Genomic DNA, 19,417 nt, shown 5'->3' on the forward strand with positions numbered 1-19,417 from the left:
TGTCTCTTACCTCTGGAAAGGTAAGATCGATGGTGCACTGCCAAAAAGCTTGACGAACATAAATGCGAAAGTTTGGCACTAACAAAAACGATGCTTTTATGAGTTTTTGGTAGAGTTTTTGCCCTCTGAAAGTCTGAAAATCTGAAATGCACGTGAACCCATTATGCACCAAAGTGCTCACAATTTGGTCTCCAATTCAGCAACTTTACGCGTGTACCTCACTACTTTGTGAGTGATCGATATCACTGATATTTTTGCACTCTATAAATATTGCTCTGTTGCTACGATGCTAGCAATGCAAGAACATAAAATTCGGTTCATCAAATCAGAAGGAATTTGTTTGTTGAAGCTGTAGAATTGTAGTGAAGAGATCGATAGATCGATCGGCGATGGATTTGGCGGCGTGGTTTGGGCCGGTGAATTCGGGGCTGGTGCTGCTGATACTGACAATGCTGCTGCGAAACCTGCAGAATTTCCAGCTGATGCAGACGTTCGTGGCGCGGCAGCTGAACCGGCGGGCGCGGCGGCTGGCGGCGCTCATCGACCCCTACCTGTCGATCACCATCCACGAGTACGACGCCGGCCGGATGACGCGCAGCGACGTGTTCGCCGAGACCAAGGCGTACCTCGACGGCGCCGTCGGCACGCGCGACGACGTGCGCCACCTCAACGCCGAGGACGCGCGCGGCGGCGGCGGCGGCGGCGGCGCAGGCGAAGGGGGTGGTGGTGGCGCTGGCAGCAGTAGCAGCAAGGGGCTGGTGCTCAGCATGGCGGACGGCGAGGAGGTGGAGGACCACTTCCGCGGCGCGACGCTGTGGTGGTCGGCGCACTGCGAGCAGGACGACGACAAGGGGCGGCGCGGCGGCGGCGGGCGCGCGTCGCAGCGCCGCTCCTACCGCCTCGTCTTCCACGAGTGCCACCGCGACCTCGTCCGCTCCGCCTACCTCCCCCATGTCCGCGACCAGGGCCGCGCCTTCATGGCCATGAGCCGCCAGCGCAAGCTCTACACCAACATCCCCAGCTCTCGTTGGGGCGACGACGGGTAAACCAATTAGCTTAATCGCTCACACTAATTAACACACGCACCAACTAAGATATTTCTAACTCTACAAATCCATAAAACGTTGATAACATTCGACTGAATCATTATTTATTTATTTTGGATGAAATATAAAACTTTTGTACCATCATAATTTAGCATACAAACTTCAAATTCAGTGAATGAAGACCTAATTCTTGATTAATTACCGCACTTAGTCACGCCAAGACGGAGGTGACATGTGTTCGTTCTCATTTTAGGAGTTACATGTGTTCGTTGTGGACGGAGGTGGTGTTCAAGCACCCCAAGACGTTCGAGACGCTGGCGATGGATCCGGAGAAGAAGAGGGAGATAATCGACGACCTCGACATGTTCAAGAACGGCAAGGAGCAGCACCGGCGAGTCGGGAAGGCGTGGAAGCGGGGTTACCTGCTGCACGGGCCGCCGGGGACGGGGAAGTCGACGATGGTGGCCGCCATGGCCAACTACCTCGGCTACGACGTCTACGACATGGAGCTCACGTCGGTGCACACCAACACCGACCTCCGCAAGCTGCTCATCCAGACCACCAGCAAGTCCATCATCGTCATCGAGGACGTCGACTGCTCCAGCAACCTCACCGGCCGGCGCAAGGCCACCGGCGACGGGGAAGACGACGACGACGACGCCAAGACGACCACCAAGAAAGTGATCGATCGCGGCGGCGGCGGCGGCGGCGTCGGCGGCGACAGCAAGGTGACGCTGTCCGGGCTGCTAAACTTCATCGACGGGCTGTGGTCGGCGTTCGGGGAGGAGCGGCTGATCGTGCTGACGACGAACCACGTCGAGGACCTGGACCCGGCGCTGATCAGGACGGGGAGGATGGACAAGAAGATCGAGATGTCCTACTGCGACTTCGAGACGTTCAAGTCCATGGCCAAGATCCACCTCGACGTCGACGACCACGAGATGTTCGCCGCCGTCGAGAGGCTGCTGCCGGAGGTGGACCTGGTGCCGGCCGACGTCGGCGAGCACCTCACGGCCAAGAACCCCCGGGACGACGCCGGCGCCTGCCTCGCGAGGCTGGTGAACGCGTTGCAGGAGGCCAAGGCCAAGAAGGATGCAGCTGAACGACAAGATGAAGACAATGGAGTGGTAGTCTGACATAAATAGCCCACCCGTCTTTATACATTTTGTAGAACGCTGTCAATTGCAAACATCAGGATTCAGGATACCAGCAATGAATTTGGCACACGATTTCATTCTCATTTCTCAACAATCTCGAGTGCTAGACTAAGTGGATACATTGGACAGAATAATTGTGTTATAGCATGATGCGATAATATAAGTTATCTATCAAAATTTCATAGGGCCAAGGGTCTTTTGAGACTCCATGTATTGAACATCTCTAGAATCTTGCAAACTGCCTTTTGTCATCACCGCCTTTTCTTCCGTAGGGATTTGCAGCGCTGATGCCATGCCTCCTTCCACCGTCCACTTTCCTCATCTTCCTCCGATGTTTGGATGCAGAGCTCTCCAAATCGATGTTTACCTTTGGTGGGTTCTTAAAACAGAAAGACGCTGCCACATCCTGCCAGATAGAAAGGATTTAGACCCATCTGTCTGAATCAAGATTTATTAATGGTGGGTTTGTAAAACAGAAAGATAAAAATACAACAAAGATTCACTACCATAAGCACATAAAACAAATTATATACTAGAAAAATAAACTTTAATCTAGCTCAGTAAAAAAGTGCAGAAGAAATTCAGTTAGTTTATATAAAAGTTAAAGATGATAAATTACCATCACTTACCTAGCACATACTTTATATAAAAGTTAAAGATGATAAATTATCATCACTTACCTAGCACATACCATTTTCTCTCAAGAGAGCTAAATACTACTAAAATTGAAGAAAAAACAACAGACACTCCACTTGACACTTAAAAGATTTGGAACATGCCAAAATGAAGAGCATTTGTTGTGAATTGAATGTCCAATACAACAAAGCATATAATGGGTAACAATTGGTCATGCACAGGGGAACCAAAAATCCTTCAGAAAGAAATTCAATAAGCAGTGTACCTTCAGATTGAGATTATGAACATCAAAAATGTCTTTCATGGAGTGTGAGTCGTATGCCAAGATGTAGGATCTGTATGCCTCTTTAGCTGACTGATTCAGGAAATAATTCTCGCCAACGATATTCTCCTGTCCAACAACTTGAGTTATTACTACTAGACACATTTGACAAACAGTGTTAAAACAACTCACTAACTGTGAAAAAACACTTACAAGGTGCGATTGCAAATTTGGCACTTTGTTTTCATTGAACACTAATTCTGTCAGCGAAATCTTAGCAGCCTGCAGGCACCAATATAATATGTTATAATTTCTCTTAACTTCAGAAAATAGAAAACATATTACTTTGTAAAGTACTACCTTCAGGTAGATAAGAAACTTCAGTTCTTGTGGCAGTAAAAACAACAGTGCTTCTCCTTTGCCTTTTTCACCACGTGCAGTACGTCCAACTCTGTGAATATAATCCTGAAAGTAAACAGATTACTCAGTACATTGAAATGAGCAAATAAGTGAAAATAACAGAAAACTAACTTGGCACATTCAGAATAACCCACCTTTGGTTCATCTGGAGGATCATATTGCACAATGAAATCCTAAAACATTGCCAAACATCCTTATATCAGAAAAGGGGGACTCCATATAAGAGATTTTTAAAAAATCACCATTAAAAACTCACCACATCAGGAATATCAAGTCCACGTGCTGCCACATTAGTGCATAGTAAGATACCCTTTTCTGCTTTGCAGAAGTTAAAGAATGTTGTGGTACGCTTCTGCTGCTTTTGTTTTCCATGGATATCAGAACATTCTATCTGGAGAAAATTCAGAAGTTCTGCATGGAACTTGACTGAATTACATGATGAGAAGAACACCATGACCTTTTTATTCTGTTTCTTTTTTAGGAAAGCATAAAGAACCAAAAACCTTCTTGCGCTATCAATGACACAATATCCCTGCTGTAAGCCCTCAACAGTAGCCTGTAGGAGCATTATGGTTATTATCCTACAAACATTATGAAAAGAGAAAAAACAACTTGGCTGACAATTTCCTTACATTAGTTTCAGCATCATCAACACCAACATAAACAGGTTTTGAGGTACTTTCTTCGTTTTTCTCAAATGACAACTTGGCAAATTCTTTAACCTGTGTGGAATTCATCAATGAATCAGTACATCACCCAGAGAAAAAATGAATGAAAAGTTTCAACAAACTGAATAATAAATTCACTAACCTGCTCTGTCTGTGTAGCAGAAAAAAGAACTGTCTGTCTATTCTGCATAGCATAAGTAGCGATTTACCAAAAAAAGAAATGAGACATTATGTAAGCAAAGAGTTACAAGTTATGGTCTGCATATGTAAAATGATAAATGTCAGACGGCCAGATGAAATATACCAGAGGAAGGCGTTTAAATATCTGTTTCATATCTTCTTCAAAGTTCTGCTCCAATAGACGATCAGCTTCATCGATTATAAGGCACTACAAAAAAAAAGTGATTCTTTTAGTCCTGAAAGAAAAAGGTTGACCCAAAAGCACAGAATGAGCAGTATAGTGTAGACATGAGAACAAAGACTGGTTATGTGATCAGGTTTATAGTGCAGTAGAACTATGAATTTTGTGCTTTCTCTTCAGTTAGTTCATGGATGGTCTAAATACCTACACTGTTTCCAGAGAAATCATATGCACCCTTTCAACTGATAGAATTAAATATGGGTTTCTTTTACCTTTAGCCGTCTATATATGAATCCCTTGGTATTCTGCAGATGGTCCAAAAGCCTGCCTGGTGTAGCAACTAATAAATTGACTCCCTTTGCAAGCTGATCTGCTTCACCTCTCCGGCCATTACCGCCAATAATATATCCAAGAGTTTGTGAGTGATACTTCATCAATTCCTTGGCAACATTGTGTGTCTGAAAAAAATATATCAATGGCAATACATGAATAAGAACCTCAAAAAAAAATCCATAAATGCAATAAGCAAGGCATATATTTTGCTCACAAGCCTAGAACGGACTACAGAAACTATATTTCCCATGTTTAACAAATTCAAGTACTTAGTATTGCAAAAATCAACTTCCAGCATGACTGATTACATAGTTTCCTCAAACAGGCTGTAGCATGATTGATTCTATTAGTTGTACCATGATTTCGTTTGGTAAACCAAAAATGCAAAACCATACCTGGATGGCAAGCTCTCTTGTTGGGCAAACCACAACAACTCCAGTCCCATTCCTCGGCATGAAATGTGCGTGGTGGAGCATCTCGATTGCTGGTATGAGGAAGGCAAGAGTCTTCCCTGAACCAGTCTTGGCCGCGCCCATCACATCCTTTCCATTCAACAGGTGTGGTATGGACCTAGCTTGAATCTGCAAGCACAAGAAACAAGAACAATTTCATGTGAGCATATCTCTACCAAACCCAACTCACTATAGGCATCCAATTAAGCACGCGCTTCAAACTACATTATAGATTTCCAATTGAGCACCGCATCAAACTACATTATATCTATCCAATTGAGAACACTAGGCATAGTATAAACAGCTATCAATTTTCAACGCAACTAAGGAATCGTGCAGCGAATGAGGTAGTTAGCAATTTATAGGTTCAAACGGAGGCAAGGCGAACCTGGGTGAGGTAGGTGTAGTTCATCTCCCTGATGGCTCTGGCAGTAGGCTCGGAGACGCCGAGCTCGGAGAAGAGCATGTTGGTCAGAATCCCCGATCCCCCCTCATTCCCCTTCTCCTTCTTCCTCTTCTTCTCCTTGCTCATCTCCTTCTTCTGCTTCTTCTCCTTTTTCTCTTCCTCCTGCTCCTCTTCCAGCTCCTCCATCTGGTTCGGCGCCTCCTCTTCCCCCTCCTCCTCGTCAGCCGCGGCGGTGTCGTAGGACAACTCCTCCGACTCGGAATCCGACTCCGGCGGGGGAGCGACGGGCTGCTTCCGCTTCTTCGAGCGCTTGCTGGAGCTCGTGGTTGCTGGTGCTGGAGCCATGGCTGCGGCGGCGGCGGCGGCGGCGGGAAGAAGTGAGGGGGGGGGGGGGGGGGGGTGGGGGTTAGGGTTTAGGATCCCTCCGCGACGCCGGTGGAGACGGACGTGGTCTTGTTACTCTTGTAGCCGCGCGACACGGACCCACCCCCACATTATCGTGCTTGTCAATCTGGGCCAGTTGGCCCAGCCCAACTACGGCCCAACTGCTCTTGTTGCCATTTGCTTTTGAAATTTTCCTTTTTGATTCACGGTGTTTCTTATCTTGAAACAGGTGTAAATTGTAAGTATAATACTTTTTCATATTATAATTATAAGACTTTCTAGCATTGTCTATATTTATATATGTGTTAATGAATCTAAACATATATGTGTGCCTAGATTCATTAACATCTATATAAATATAGGCAATGCTAGAAAGTCTTATATAACTTGAAACTTGAAACGGAGATAGTAAAAGATAGTAACATGATAAATCAAATTTTGGTTTGAATTAGTTCCATGATGAACTTCAGAACTTGTACGGAGAATGGTTCAAATAAGCACAGATGGGGGGAAGAAAAGAATAGCTTTCGTTTGCCGAAGTTCCAAGCTACAATTACATACACAACACAACTACACAAGCCATGGAAAATTGGAAATACGGGAGGGCAAGAATCACAGTTTGAGACTGATGACAACATGCAGAGAATGCATCCTGAAGCGGCCAAGCCACACCAACAATGTTACTCATTTAGGCCTCGCGATTTCGCAAGCATATGTAGCCGGGGTGAAACAACAATGTGACAATGACTCAAAAAGAAGAAGAAAAATGGCAATCTAACACGCATACGCTAATACGCTATCAGTTGACGCGTGCCAGACATCAGTGCACACATCTCACCATGGTCTACAATCATCAGACTGGATCAGCTAATGGTAATTCTACAGCTGCACTTATGATGGACCATATCGTTTCTTCACTTGGTTCTTCCAAGTTGACAAAAGCACCTCCAATCAGGTTGACGCATGAATGATGTTGTATCGCTCTCTCATGGGTGCTCATTGGCCTCTGATGGATCAACAATGTTACTCAGTATCTAAACCCAAGGGCATGATCCTCAGTTGTTATCCAGGTGGTCGCCTTTCGCCGTTGCGACTCTGTGTTTCATCAAAACCGCCTACAGGCGCAACCTCGTTTAAGTCAAGAAATCTTCTCCCATCGCTTCCATTATTCCTGCTAGGAGAAAGCAGGGGTGGCCGCTCTTTATTTACTTCAGCACCTTCTTCCTCCTGGTCTTGACTAGTTGTCGAGAGCTCCATGTCATTTAGTGCATCAGAACCAGCATCTGGATCTGGTACCTTTATTTTACCTGGCTTTCCCAATTCTGTATCTGTGCCAGAAAGATCATACTGATGATACTTCATGTGTGGGCGGGTGGAACGCTTACTTCGTGTGATGCATGTTTGGAATCCATCGATAGTTCTCAAGTTGGTCCCTCGAGGATTGCAAGTAGCCAATCTTTTGTACCGTTGGGGCTCCTTTTCATCTTCACTGGTACTCGAAGGATATTCCACTTCATCATTACCATCATCGGCAACTTGTTCCAATTGGAACTCTTTATCGAGTTCTAAAAGTCTGGCCTTATATTGCTTTCGACTTCTAAGATATTCCTCATCATAGACTGCTTCACCAATGATATCATCATCACTGTCGAAGTTTGGGTCGACGTCCGAGATAGCCTCAACAAAATCTTGCGTGTACCTTCGAGATCTTTTTCTTTGCCTGTAGATATAATGGGATAAATATGTCTATAGGTCAATGGTAAGCATCAGCAGGGAACCAACTAAATAACAAGCATTTAGGAAGTTACCTGCGATCGAGAGTCTCAGGTTTTTTCTCCCACTCACTTCCTTGGTAGCCATGTGACCTTAGTGGATATTCTCCATAGAATCCATTGCATAATGGCGAAGGACCAGCTAACCTACCATTGGTCGCTGTCTCTCGTTTTGGGTGTACTCTTCTGTTAGAAGTAGTAATGAACTCAGAAGAGTTCTCACTTTTCCTGTCAATGATAATTCAGACATTTGCATCATGACATAGTACAGACAAGCATCATGTTTCCAAACTTGTAAATTATTAAATGAAAACTATCAAGCAGAGATAATCCACCTACTTTGTTGGTTTTATGGCTTCATTTATTGAACGCTCATAATCATCTGCATGATAAGTAAACATGTTCAGAGTTAAGAGAATTGGTAACTTATGTATATGATATGATTTTGCTCCAATTGAGACCATTCAGTGCATAAAATGACCAGACTATGCAACTTAAATAAAAATTACATGTAGCAAACTTGAGAACATATTAACAGGTTACGGAGAGTAATTTGCTGGCATTTATCAAATTACGAGGTAATCAGGGTATATATAGCTTCCTCAATGAAAACCGATAGAAGCTTAGTAAATTATATTACATGTTAACTGACATTACAGTAGAATTCAAAAGTTGATTGAACGTCTAAAATGAAGGAACAACTACGTGAAGATGTAAGACTAAGAACTGGCCAAAAACATCATTGGGTAATGCCACTGAACCAGAAGGAACTATTAAGGGCAATTATTTCAATGAAACAGGTAAAAGAAGTATAGTACTGTCTTTCCAGACAGAAGAACCATGGCACGGAGCAGATATGGTCCAATATTCTTCCTATGTCAGTTTTTCCCTCAAACGCGTCAGGTTCAAGCTTACCAAAAGTATAGGTGACACGCTTTCTTTCACGACGAGAGCGGACAGAGGTGAACCCATTCACTGTCAAGCGGTTGTCAAGGAGGAGTGCTTCTCTTTGTTGCTTTTTGAGCAGCCTCTCCTTCTTCTACAAGAGGAGCAAAACATTGAGATAAAATAACATTCTATTATATTCTACGACCAGCAATTTTAACTCTCTGAGACCTACGGTTAGATACCTTGTGAATCTTTTCCATCTCTGGAAGATAATTGTTCTTCAACTTCTTGCCAAGCGAGACCTCAGTCCTGTTCCTACTTGAAAAGAGTTTTTCCTACATAAGATAGGCAGAAAAGAACTACTATCACTAAATTTCCATATATTCGATCGTCAGGGTACAATATACACAATTGTTTTGTAAATGTTCTTATAAACTATATCCAATGACAATGTTGTGTTACCATCTGTATAGGCTCTGCCTTTTTCTAACAAAAGTCCAATGCAATATACAGCAGCCGCCAGCCACACTATGGAATAGCAAATCTTGGAACCATTTTTACATGTGTGAGAAGAACTTTTTTTCTCCAAATCAATCTCCACAGCAAGATGTTAAAGCATGGACAAATATACGATCCACCAATCTTTTAGGGTGGTGTCACTCATTATTCAAGATCTTCAAGGTTATAATTTCAAACAACCACAGCCCTCAAAATAACAAAACCATAAGCATACAACAGTACTTTTACAATATATATATAGGACTTAAGTTGTTGTATATACAACATAAAAGTTGTAAAAAATATCTCGAGTTGTTTTCGAAAAAAGTTGACTTCATGGGTTCTAAAACATCAATTGGGAGTAAAATTTGTCGCCTTGGTAAATTCTCTATCTCAAGTTAGATCACTGTAGATGACATAGCATCCTGTGGTGAATTGTAGGTAATCGGTTCTAAAAAGGACCCATGCACGTGCAGTTGCCTGTTTAAGTTTGGTAGGTTGGTAGGAGCATATATGCCATTTGTGGTGATAAATACATGACAGTTTTCCCTCTGCTAACTTGCAGAACATGCACCAATAAATTGTTAATACTAAATGTTAGTGCAATCTAAGTTCTATTCTAACAAGGCCATTTGCTATACTAAACAACCTGCTACTACCCACGAATTCAATTTTATTGTAAGCACAATTGCTACATAAGCATGAAACACATGTTATACATATACCCAAGTTGGAATCAACAATACTAAGTACTCCCTCCGTTTCATATTATAAGTCGTTTGACTTTTTTCTTAGTTAAGTTTGACCAAGTTTATAGCAAAATAAAGTAACATTTTCAATACAAAACAAACATTGTATTAAAATATATTCAATGTTAAATTTAATAGAAATTAATTGTGTCGTAAATGTTGCTATTTTTTTTCTATAAACTTGGTCAAATCTAAAGAACTTTGACTAAGAAAAAAGTCAAACGACTAATAATATGAAACCGAGGGAGTACTGTTTAGTTATGGTACAGAGGTATGGAGGTTGGATATATTTTACAGTCTGCTGGATATATTTTACAGAGATGGCATGGTAATACCATGTACCAACGGTAACTAAGGATATCCAAAGAAATTCTCATTTGTATGACCTAATCAACACTGTGCCTTATAATGTGTGAGTCAATGGAGAACAGAAGAACTATAACTATTCAAGAACTTCAATCATAGATTGCATAATAAAGAAATACATATGGTAATGGTTCACTCAAAACTTACTGCTGCTAATTCAAATTCAATAAAGTTGCATGCAACAGTCTCCCATTGATAGGATACAACTGGGGCATTTGAGATTCCCTTCCCTTTAGCTTTTTTGGTTGGGTCCTTCTCATACTCCACTTGCCTAATCTCACGATATAACCGATGTCCAAGGACGGGATCCTCGTCATACCTGTAGCACATCAATTGATTAGAGATGCTCCTGGCCACAAAAAAATGTTCTTAAATTTAATTGCATAATTATATCAAAAGTTGGCTGTTGCACACCAGTATGAGATTCCATATGAATCTCCTCCAATACGTTCTTTACGGAACACAGGAAGCTCATAACCACGCTTTAAAGAACTATCTATGAAGTTCCGAATATCCTCTTGCTGCAAAATTAGATGCTTACAGATCAGACATTTTGTCACCAAACTTGCAAGAATACATAAATAAACCATGTGCCTTGAAAACATAACAATAAGACTTGCAGCTATGTTTGTGCTCAATCCAATCTTAAGGAATAAGTGTTGAGTTTGCCCCTGCCCCATGCTCAATTAATATTCCTTTTACACAAGGATCCACTATAAATTATAAAATTTTATAATTGCTAACACGGCCAGCCATTTTTGGAATATCGATTAGGCTTCACCTTTTCTTTTTAGCACCGAGACTGTTTTCAACTTTCATATAACAAAGCATCATCAGTAAACATAATATATTTGAGTGTAAAGATCAAGACCAAAATACTTTACAAAAAGAGCTTGTGTCTGGAAATACAGCATAGCTTATGTACTAATCCTTTGTAGAATGGAATACCTAGCAGAATCCACTAAGAAGCTGGGTGTGAGGGAATTATATGTAACACGTAATACAAGACAAGCAGCTAGGGCAAGATAGTAGGTCTCGATAGTTACTACACATTGATATAGGACATTAGCTATGAGATTCAATTCTACCATTTCAAAAAGATAGCTGGAATCATAGGGCACATACCTCAACACGTATATCACATATTGCTTTAAGGATCACTAATCGTGTTGCTGGCTCAAGTGCCTTGTACATTTCAATTTCCGCACTGAGCAAGGAAAATCGGTTTAAGTCATTCAAGATACAACACTAAACATCGATTCAATCAAGAATCGCTTGGGTATGGAACTCACCCGTGTGAGGCAACAATTGGAAGATCACCTTCTGCAACCTGCAGTACTAGCTTTATTAGCTAAACAACTGAATGCAGTACTGTTCCACACAAAATGTTCTTAGAAAGGACAAAATCATATACCCAATTCCACCAGTACTTCAATTTCCTGCATAACACTGTTATCCATGTTCCACGTCCCATAGCCATTCGAGTTACTGGAGGAATCGACTGCAAGATGCAATTAAGTATGAAAAAAATAAGATAACTCCAAAACTGTTTATAGAATGTGTAGTTAGTAGATACTCATACTAGATACATGATGGGCGACTCAAACAGATTTTGCGGCATTATGTTGTGCATTATTCTACAAAGTGATGTTCTTATATCCGTCTCTAGCTATCAAGGACACTTTCTTACAAAGATATCCTTAGCAAATTGCCAGAGTAACATGATGTTAGTAGTATGTTGTAGTAAATGTGCAGTATGTATCATAACAATACGTTTGACTATCATAGTAGCATTGTACTACATGCACCTTTGGATTCAAATAGCCAAAATTCCTTGGTTGTGAGTTTCAATACTCATGTGAACAACAAAAGCACATCTTTTTTGCATTTATAACAGGCAAAAAACACTCTGTTCTCAGAAACCCCATTCCATAAGAGGCTAAGACGCAGCGGCCTAATCAAACGAACTCAGAAACTACACGATCACCTTCAGCAGAGGCATATGAACGTCATCCAATGTATTGTTGGGCGATAGGATCGCCTCCTCCAGCTCCTCCGCCGTGAACTCCACCGTAATGTTCAGCAATGGCCGGAACACCTGCGGCACCGGAGAAAGAGCAGCCATGTCAAGCCCAAATACCGAACACCCCAAGCGAAACACCCTTAAACCCCATGAATCCTAGCCAGTGGGGGGAGGGGGAGCAAGAGGGCGCTCACGTGGAGGAAGTTGATGACGGAGGCGAGCTCCCACATGCCGCGCAGCCTCCACCGCGGCAGCTCCGCGGGCGCCTCGGGCTCCGCCACCAGCGGCGTCACCACGCGGCATTTCGGCGTCGTCTCCTCCTCCTCCCCCGCCGCCGCCCCCGCCGGCGGCCTCGCCCGCTCCTGCCGCGGCGGGGGCGGGGGAGGGGGAGGCACCTTGGGCCGGCTGTTGCACGCCCGCGGGAGCCGCGTCCTCCTCGGTGTCAGCTCCACCACCGCATCCTCCCCCTCCCCCTCCTCCCCCCGTCGCTGCTGCCGCCCCCGCGGCGGCGTTGCGGCCGCCATCGCCGCCGTTGCGGCCGCCATCGCCGCCGGGACACGTCGCCGGGTGCCGGATCGGCCGCCGCCGCGAGATCAGGGGTGGGTCAAGGGCTCGCCGCGGAATGGGCAGGTGGCGCCGTGGCCGCGGCAACCATTGGGGGCGAGGAGGGCAAGGAGAGAGGAGAGGAAAGGAGTAGAGAGAGAGAGAGAGAGAGGAGGAGGAGAGGGGAGAAGAGAGAAGGGGGAAAAGGGCAACAAGGAGATTTCGCGTGGGGGCAAAACAGACTGCGAAACGGAACGGAGACGCATCTGCGATACAGGGGTAGGATGGTAAATTCGTGGCGTGCGGTTTGCGGGGTTTTCGGGAGGTTCAGTTCTGGTTGTGCAGTTTTGCTCCAGATTCATCCACCCTGTTCTTTCGCTTAGAACGAGTTCAGATGAATTTTGTGCAAATTGTTGGAACTATCCTGTGAAAATTTGCCAGATTGATGGCTTTGACTTGGGAGTACAAACACAAATCGAAGATCGAAGTAGCAAATGTGAGTAATCAAATTACCAACAAACTACTGGTAAGATTCAGAAAGATAAGCATACGATGGCAAAAAAAAATGAAGGGCTTTAGGATTTATAGCAAGAGAATTATTGATGGTTATTACTTTTCTTTCATGCTACGAATGAGCGTGACCTGCCGAAATTCCGTGGAATACATGAATCTGATGAGAATTGTATCCCGGTACAGATGTAAAAATACTGTGCTCGCAGTCTCTAAATACATGAGCTCCATGCTATGAATGAAATCGAATTTGGAGCACGAGAGTTTCGAAAAATAATCTAAAGCCGTGGTTTCTGACTGAACTCATGGTATGCTTTATTTTGGGCCACCATCCTGACTTTGTTCTGTTCATGTCACTCTTTCATAGGTGCCACCAATCTGCATGTGGAGCCATTCCGATGGTGTTGATCCCTGGGCGTATTCTCTTGGTGTTTGTGGATCAAACGTCAATCCAGGAGCCGTGTTGTATACCTGAGCACCAAACTGCAACCAAAAGACCCAAAAGAAAATAAACAATTTTAATACTAAAAACCAAATTTGGAAGTTTACATAAAGCTCCACAGAGCTACTAGTACTTAGTAAATACATAAACACATTGAACTAAACAAACAGACAAATGCCATGGTTAGATAAAGAGTAAAAATCAGGAAAATGTTTCAATGATGTGTATCCTCTGCAGATATTAAATGCCTTGCCCTGCCTAAACGTTTTTGAAATTCAGGAGTATAGCTTCAATAAAATGGTAATAATTTTCAGAAGGGAGCAATGGATAACGCCTTCAAAAACTAAAACATATGGTAGTAGCATATAGCTGGCTTGCCTGTAGAGTATGGGACTTGTTGAAAAAAACAACATATTAACACAGTGTTCAAAGTCAAAGATTGGAGCTAAGATAAAGTGCCAGTAGCGCATAGTATGCCACAGAATCTTTCAAATATATCTTGAGACCTTTTATTGTAATAATGATCATGCTATTTAAACTGTTAATTTTACTACTTGACTTACATCTTTGGGTGGAAATGCTTCGATTCCATTATTCACATGAGCATTAACAGCCTCAAGCTTCATGGACAAAAACTGCAGATAACAGCAAATTATAGAGCGATTAGCTGAGATATGGAGGGTAAAGAAATTTCATAAAGCGCCAATGGTGAAACAGCATACCTCAACTTGCCGTTGCAAAGCCTGGATATAATTAATTATCTCATCAAGTACTGATGCTTTCCCAATAACCTGGCCAAGCAAGCAAAAGTTTTCCAATGAAAATCAATTACAGAAACAGAACTGGGGATGTTTTAGAGGTCATGTTACAAAAATATAATATTTAAACCCCAACTTATGGGACAAAATGAGGAAAATATGTTGAGACCTTGTTGCATCCAGGGACAAGATCCTGGAGAATTTTCATCCGCTCACTTATTTTCTCACGACGTGCCTGCCAAAAATGAACAGAATTTTCAGTGGTCATATCATAGTATAAACATGAAATTGACCGTTTGCCCCCCAAAAAAAAGAAAGATCTTCAGAGGTTCGATTTGTAACCAGATTTTCCACTCCTGTAATGGGACTGTGATTGACAAGAACGGTAACAAAAACAAGTACACTAACTGACCCTTTCGGCAAGGCTATGGCTGTCAGTAGCTTGACCCCTTCTTGCCCTCACATGGATGTAGTCTTGCTTTGGTGGTTCTGGTGGTGGCGGATTTTGATCACCAGACTTGCTAGCATTTCTTGAATCAGTTTCAGCCTCTGTTCTTAAACTGCTATTATCTCCACTTGATTTACTTGCCTTGAAACGCTTTGCTTCTGAATCAGTCTGCTCATAAAAATTCCACATAATCCGTGCATATCAAAACATGATCCATGCTTTTTTTTTTCTCTTTAAAGGTTAAAGGGGAAAAGGCACTGTATATTGCCTTCTGACCTCAAAAGTTAAAACAACCACTCAAGTTATCAACATGATCAATAATTGGTGAATATATGAGGCAAAAATCATAGAAATGCACCAATAGAATCAAAGAACTAGAATGCCTGACAATGATGACCTCCACTAATATTAAGTGTGCATGTTCAAATTCAAATTACAGGCACCTTTGGCTACTAAATGCAAGCAAAGAAATGCTGATTGCATCTTGTATTTGAGCTCATGCAATTTCTAGGGTTATAGATCTGATGGTGCTGCAGAATGCCTCAATTATACGGTGGACCATGGAACCACTCAGGATCCTTGTCTCCAGCCAAAACATTGTGTGGACCAACAGGTTGTTGACTCAGTAGTTAGTACTGGAGAATGGAGATAATAAATAGAATTTAATAGTCTGTCTAACAACAGCTTTTAACCAGCGTGAACAGATAGCAGCAACTGTTGCAATTTAGTCAAAGACCCAAAAGCTGTTGCATTGCACCAGAGTTACTAAGCACTTGGCATTCGACAAGGATAGTTAAGACGGGTGTTGGCCAATAGCTTGATCAAATATAAACAGCTCCAAGAAGATTCCAGCAGTAACATAATGTCGAGTGTTGAGTGTTGGCTACAGTTATGTATAGAAGAAAAATATCAAGCTCTATGCCATATTCACATCGATGGGTAGTTCAAAAAAAACTAGTTCCATTTCTTCTAGAGGTAAAATTTTTTAGATTTTTGTGGGAAAAATAAACTAGTATAGTAGTATGTTAGCTTGAGAGTTGAGTTCATATGCTACCAACACTCCAGTGAATCAAACATAACAAGCATTACCAAGCAACAAAAATCAAAATGTCATGATAGGAAATTCACTATAGATGCAAACTACAGCACTACTGGGTGCTAACAACTAGTACTATAATATGAATGTCTTATAATGTTCTTTCTTTTGACAAAAGTTGAGAACATTACAAAGGTGCAAACACTATAGAAGTAGTCCTTGTCAAAAACAGCACCCAGAATCAACTTGGATATAGTGAAACCATTATGTTAACAATAGAAAACCGACAATCTAATACTCCAGGTTTTATAAATACTAAAGGTCAAACACTACTTATGGTTGAATGAGAAATTCTATAATATGAAAGTCACATGGATGAACGATTGCACATAAGCTTGTTCCATGTTTTCCTGTGTAACAGAGCATGACACTCTCAACTGAGCTCAGCCCAGCTGTGAACAATAAATTGTGTTCTATATTATACTACGATGTAGAAGTAATTCCACAAGCAATCCAGAGGAAACTATATCGATCAAAAGGCTTGAAACCTCATCTGGTGAAGCCTTCCACGTGAGGAGGACACACCCCATGTTCCTACGCCTAACTGCATTCAGCATTGACAAAGTGTCTTCTCAACTCTCAATTACCAAAGGTATTTGCTAATTATAGAATTCGAAACTATTGACAGTGCTAGCTTTTCCTTACTGCACTTTGTGTGCACATTCTGTGTTCTTTTCAATTTACGGAACTTTCGAGACTAAATTATGCTGAGAATTCCTTTTCTTACATACTGGTATCATAGCAGTGACTGTCTATCTGCAGCCAGAACTACAGATTGGCTCGTTCCACTGTACATTACCAAATCAAAAACAAGCATCAACGGGGAACCCAGCTAGAGCTATAAGAAAGCATGAACAGCACCACGCCAATAGTAGACACGGCCAGATCGCACAAGCAAATTTACTTCAGTCTAAAGCCGCCATTTTCCCTGGTAAACCTCCAGATTCCCACCACCGAAGGCTGACACACCAAAATTACCCCCAAACTCACCCAATGCCACACGGATCACGACCAATGCGGAGCATAAAAAAACCTACCAAATCCTGACCGCCGCCTCCTCCTCCGGAAGTGGAGACGATCCTGGACGAGTCGTCCTCGAGCGCGGGGGCCTCCCGCTGCCTCCTCCGCCCTGCGCCTCCTCCTCCGCCACCCCCGCGGCTCCCATTGCTCTGCTCCGTGACCCCGGACGCCGCCGCCTCCAACCCACGCCCTCCTCCTCCTCCACCACCACCGCCACCGAGGTACGGCGTTCGCCAGAGCTCGGCGGCGAGCGTGGGGGCGGGGTCCATGGCAGCAGCAGCAGCAATGAAGCACCTCCGCCCAAGAGGGCTCGCCGGTGGATGGAGCTCTAGGGTTTGAGGCGAGCGAGGCGACCAGATCGGGGGCGGAGAGGAGAGCTCGCAGTGGCACTGTACACTAGTAGTAGCGGTGACGAGAGGGAGAGAGCGCTTTAGAGAAGAGTGGATGGAGTGGAAGGGAGCCGTGGAGAATTAAAAACAGTGGGGAGAAGAGAAGAGGGGGGTGCTCGGGATTTGGCCACGCGGTGATTGGCGGACGCGGTCGTCTAGTCTTACCTCTACCCCGTGCGGATCGGAGATTCGGAATGGGAGCTGTGGCCGTGTGACCGTGCGGTTGGATCGGAGATTCGGTCCGACCGACCGGTTTGGTGAGGGGAACAACTCCGGTTGAGACTTTTCTATTTTTGCTAGTGCATTAATATTTTTCTTCAAAATGATATAATCTGCTACTATAATGTATGGTCAGAGATATACTCCCTCCATTCCTAAATATAGAGCATTAGAGCGTAACTGTCTTGTACGCATAGACCAAAGAGTGGTGTAATTATCCGTTAAATCAATTAGAGTTTGCTCGTCCCAACACGTAGCTTTGCTTCGCATGCATGCAGCACCAATCACAACATTGTCCCGACATGTTTCAATGCTCGCATGCGGCCATGCATAGGACAACCAAGAGTTAAAGTCTTCAAAGCCTACATGCATCCGTGCACATGAATAGGATTTGAGGAGGTGCCGCCCTATATTCTGGTACGTGGAAAAAAATATAGTTGCGCCCTAAATCACGGAATGGAGGGAGTAATAATCATCTCAAGAGTAAATGGCTTGCGTCGTGATAAATTTTGACACGCGCTTATGAACGCTACTCACCATAACGCGGTCGGACGGTAGTAAGACAACAGTTTCATATGTGTAGTGGCTTTCTTTTTTTCGAATTAAAAACATCACTGTATAGAAGTGGTGCAATTCACCGTTAAGAATATCGTTTTTTAGATAAAAAAAACATACATCAAGCTTTACTACATGTCTAACATAATCTAGTCCTTCAAATATTGGGGATCTCAGCTTGTGAACACAAAATAGTACTGCACACAGAAACGCTAAGAACAAAACGTCAACTCAGCTAAGTCTAAGCAAATAAATAAAACACCAAACTAACTTGATCAACCAACACTACTAAACAGAAACGGGCAAACCAGATCGGTGTCATCCATGTCTTCTTTGTCAAATCTTCCTTTTGCTTGAAACTTGTGCAACTTAGCAAATATAGAGAGCTGGTGGTTCAATGTAGGAGGGTAAGAGCTGCACCTGCACCACCTTATTTAGGTTGTGTTTAGTTCAAGTTAAAATTAAAAGTTTGGTTGCAATTGGAAAGATGCGACGGAAAAGTTAAAAGTTTATGTGTGTAGAAAAGTTTTGATGTGATGGAAAAGTTGAAAGTTTGAAGAAATATTTTGGAACTAAACACGGCGTTAGCCAACAATTACCGTGGTTCAATGCACATATTTTGTATTCTATCTATTTCCAGAATTTGAGGATCGATGGATGATATTGAAAGTTTAGAGGAATCTGTTTATACGCATGCTAAAAAAAAGTGGCAACTACTACGATTGATGATTCACCAGAGATAGAGAACAGGGCAAGCAAAAAAAGAGGAGCGAGGATGCATGAAAACTTTTAAAAAAAAGTGTGACAATATATATAGAACAATGTTTTTTTAAACTTTACACACGTGCTACATCATAAGGTTTTAATATAATACATATATTTGCAATTAATATTTTGCTGTTATCAACCCGGATAACTTTCCTATGTTCCAATTATGTTTTTATAACTCTGTTTCCCATTATAGCTACAAAGACATATCACAGCTTCACAACACATATACTATTTTCTAGAGCATT

At 42.8% G+C, this 19,417-nt stretch overlaps 4 protein-coding genes across 4 annotated transcripts; 1 reads left to right on the forward strand and 3 right to left on the reverse strand.

The window, feature by feature from the left end:
• The first annotated feature begins 301 nt into the window (after positions 1-301).
• Positions 302-2,456, forward strand: LOC4334468 (AAA-ATPase At3g28580). The gene is made up of 2 exons (NM_001418842.1): positions 302-1,042; positions 1,300-2,456. Exons 1-2 carry the CDS (start codon positions 390-392, stop codon positions 2,180-2,182), a joined length of 1,536 nt encoding a protein of 511 aa, NP_001405771.1. The 5' UTR covers positions 302-389; the 3' UTR covers positions 2,183-2,456.
• On the reverse strand, positions 2,181-6,175 carry LOC4334469 (DEAD-box ATP-dependent RNA helicase 27-like). Its single transcript, NM_001418843.1, is given in 12 exon segments — positions 2,181-2,609; positions 3,105-3,230; positions 3,315-3,383; positions 3,462-3,566; positions 3,656-3,694; positions 3,778-4,077; positions 4,154-4,243; positions 4,332-4,373; positions 4,494-4,577; positions 4,823-5,008; positions 5,279-5,464; positions 5,724-6,175. Coding segments are annotated over 12 exon segments (1,773 nt in total). The 5' UTR covers positions 6,087-6,175; the 3' UTR covers positions 2,181-2,426.
• A 596-nt stretch (positions 6,176-6,771) lies between these two features.
• On the reverse strand, positions 6,772-13,116 carry LOC4334470 (DDT domain-containing protein DDR4). Its single transcript, XM_015776773.3, has 12 exons — positions 12,616-13,116; positions 12,386-12,496; positions 11,813-11,899; positions 11,691-11,728; positions 11,524-11,605; positions 10,813-10,919; positions 10,546-10,717; positions 9,028-9,120; positions 8,813-8,936; positions 8,237-8,279; positions 7,934-8,125; positions 6,772-7,845 (listed from the first exon to the last, which is right to left on the reverse strand). The coding sequence occupies exons 1-12, from the start codon at positions 12,964-12,966 to the stop codon at positions 7,188-7,190; spliced, it is 2,058 nt and encodes a 685-aa protein (XP_015632259.1). The 5' UTR covers positions 12,967-13,116; the 3' UTR covers positions 6,772-7,187.
• A 401-nt stretch (positions 13,117-13,517) lies between these two features.
• LOC4334471 (transcription factor BHLH089-like) lies at positions 13,518-17,684 on the reverse strand. Its single transcript, XM_015773837.3, has 6 exons — positions 17,256-17,684; positions 15,087-15,290; positions 14,844-14,909; positions 14,639-14,707; positions 14,480-14,551; positions 13,518-13,957 (listed from the first exon to the last, which is right to left on the reverse strand). The coding sequence occupies exons 1-6, from the start codon at positions 17,505-17,507 to the stop codon at positions 13,823-13,825; spliced, it is 798 nt and encodes a 265-aa protein (XP_015629323.1). The 5' UTR covers positions 17,508-17,684; the 3' UTR covers positions 13,518-13,822.
• Between the last annotated feature and the right edge of the window lie 1,733 nt (positions 17,685-19,417).

This window comes from Oryza sativa, chromosome 3, assembly GCF_034140825.1.
Source record: "Oryza sativa Japonica Group chromosome 3, ASM3414082v1".
In the NCBI taxonomy this organism is placed as follows: Eukaryota; Viridiplantae; Streptophyta; class Magnoliopsida; order Poales; family Poaceae; genus Oryza; species Oryza sativa.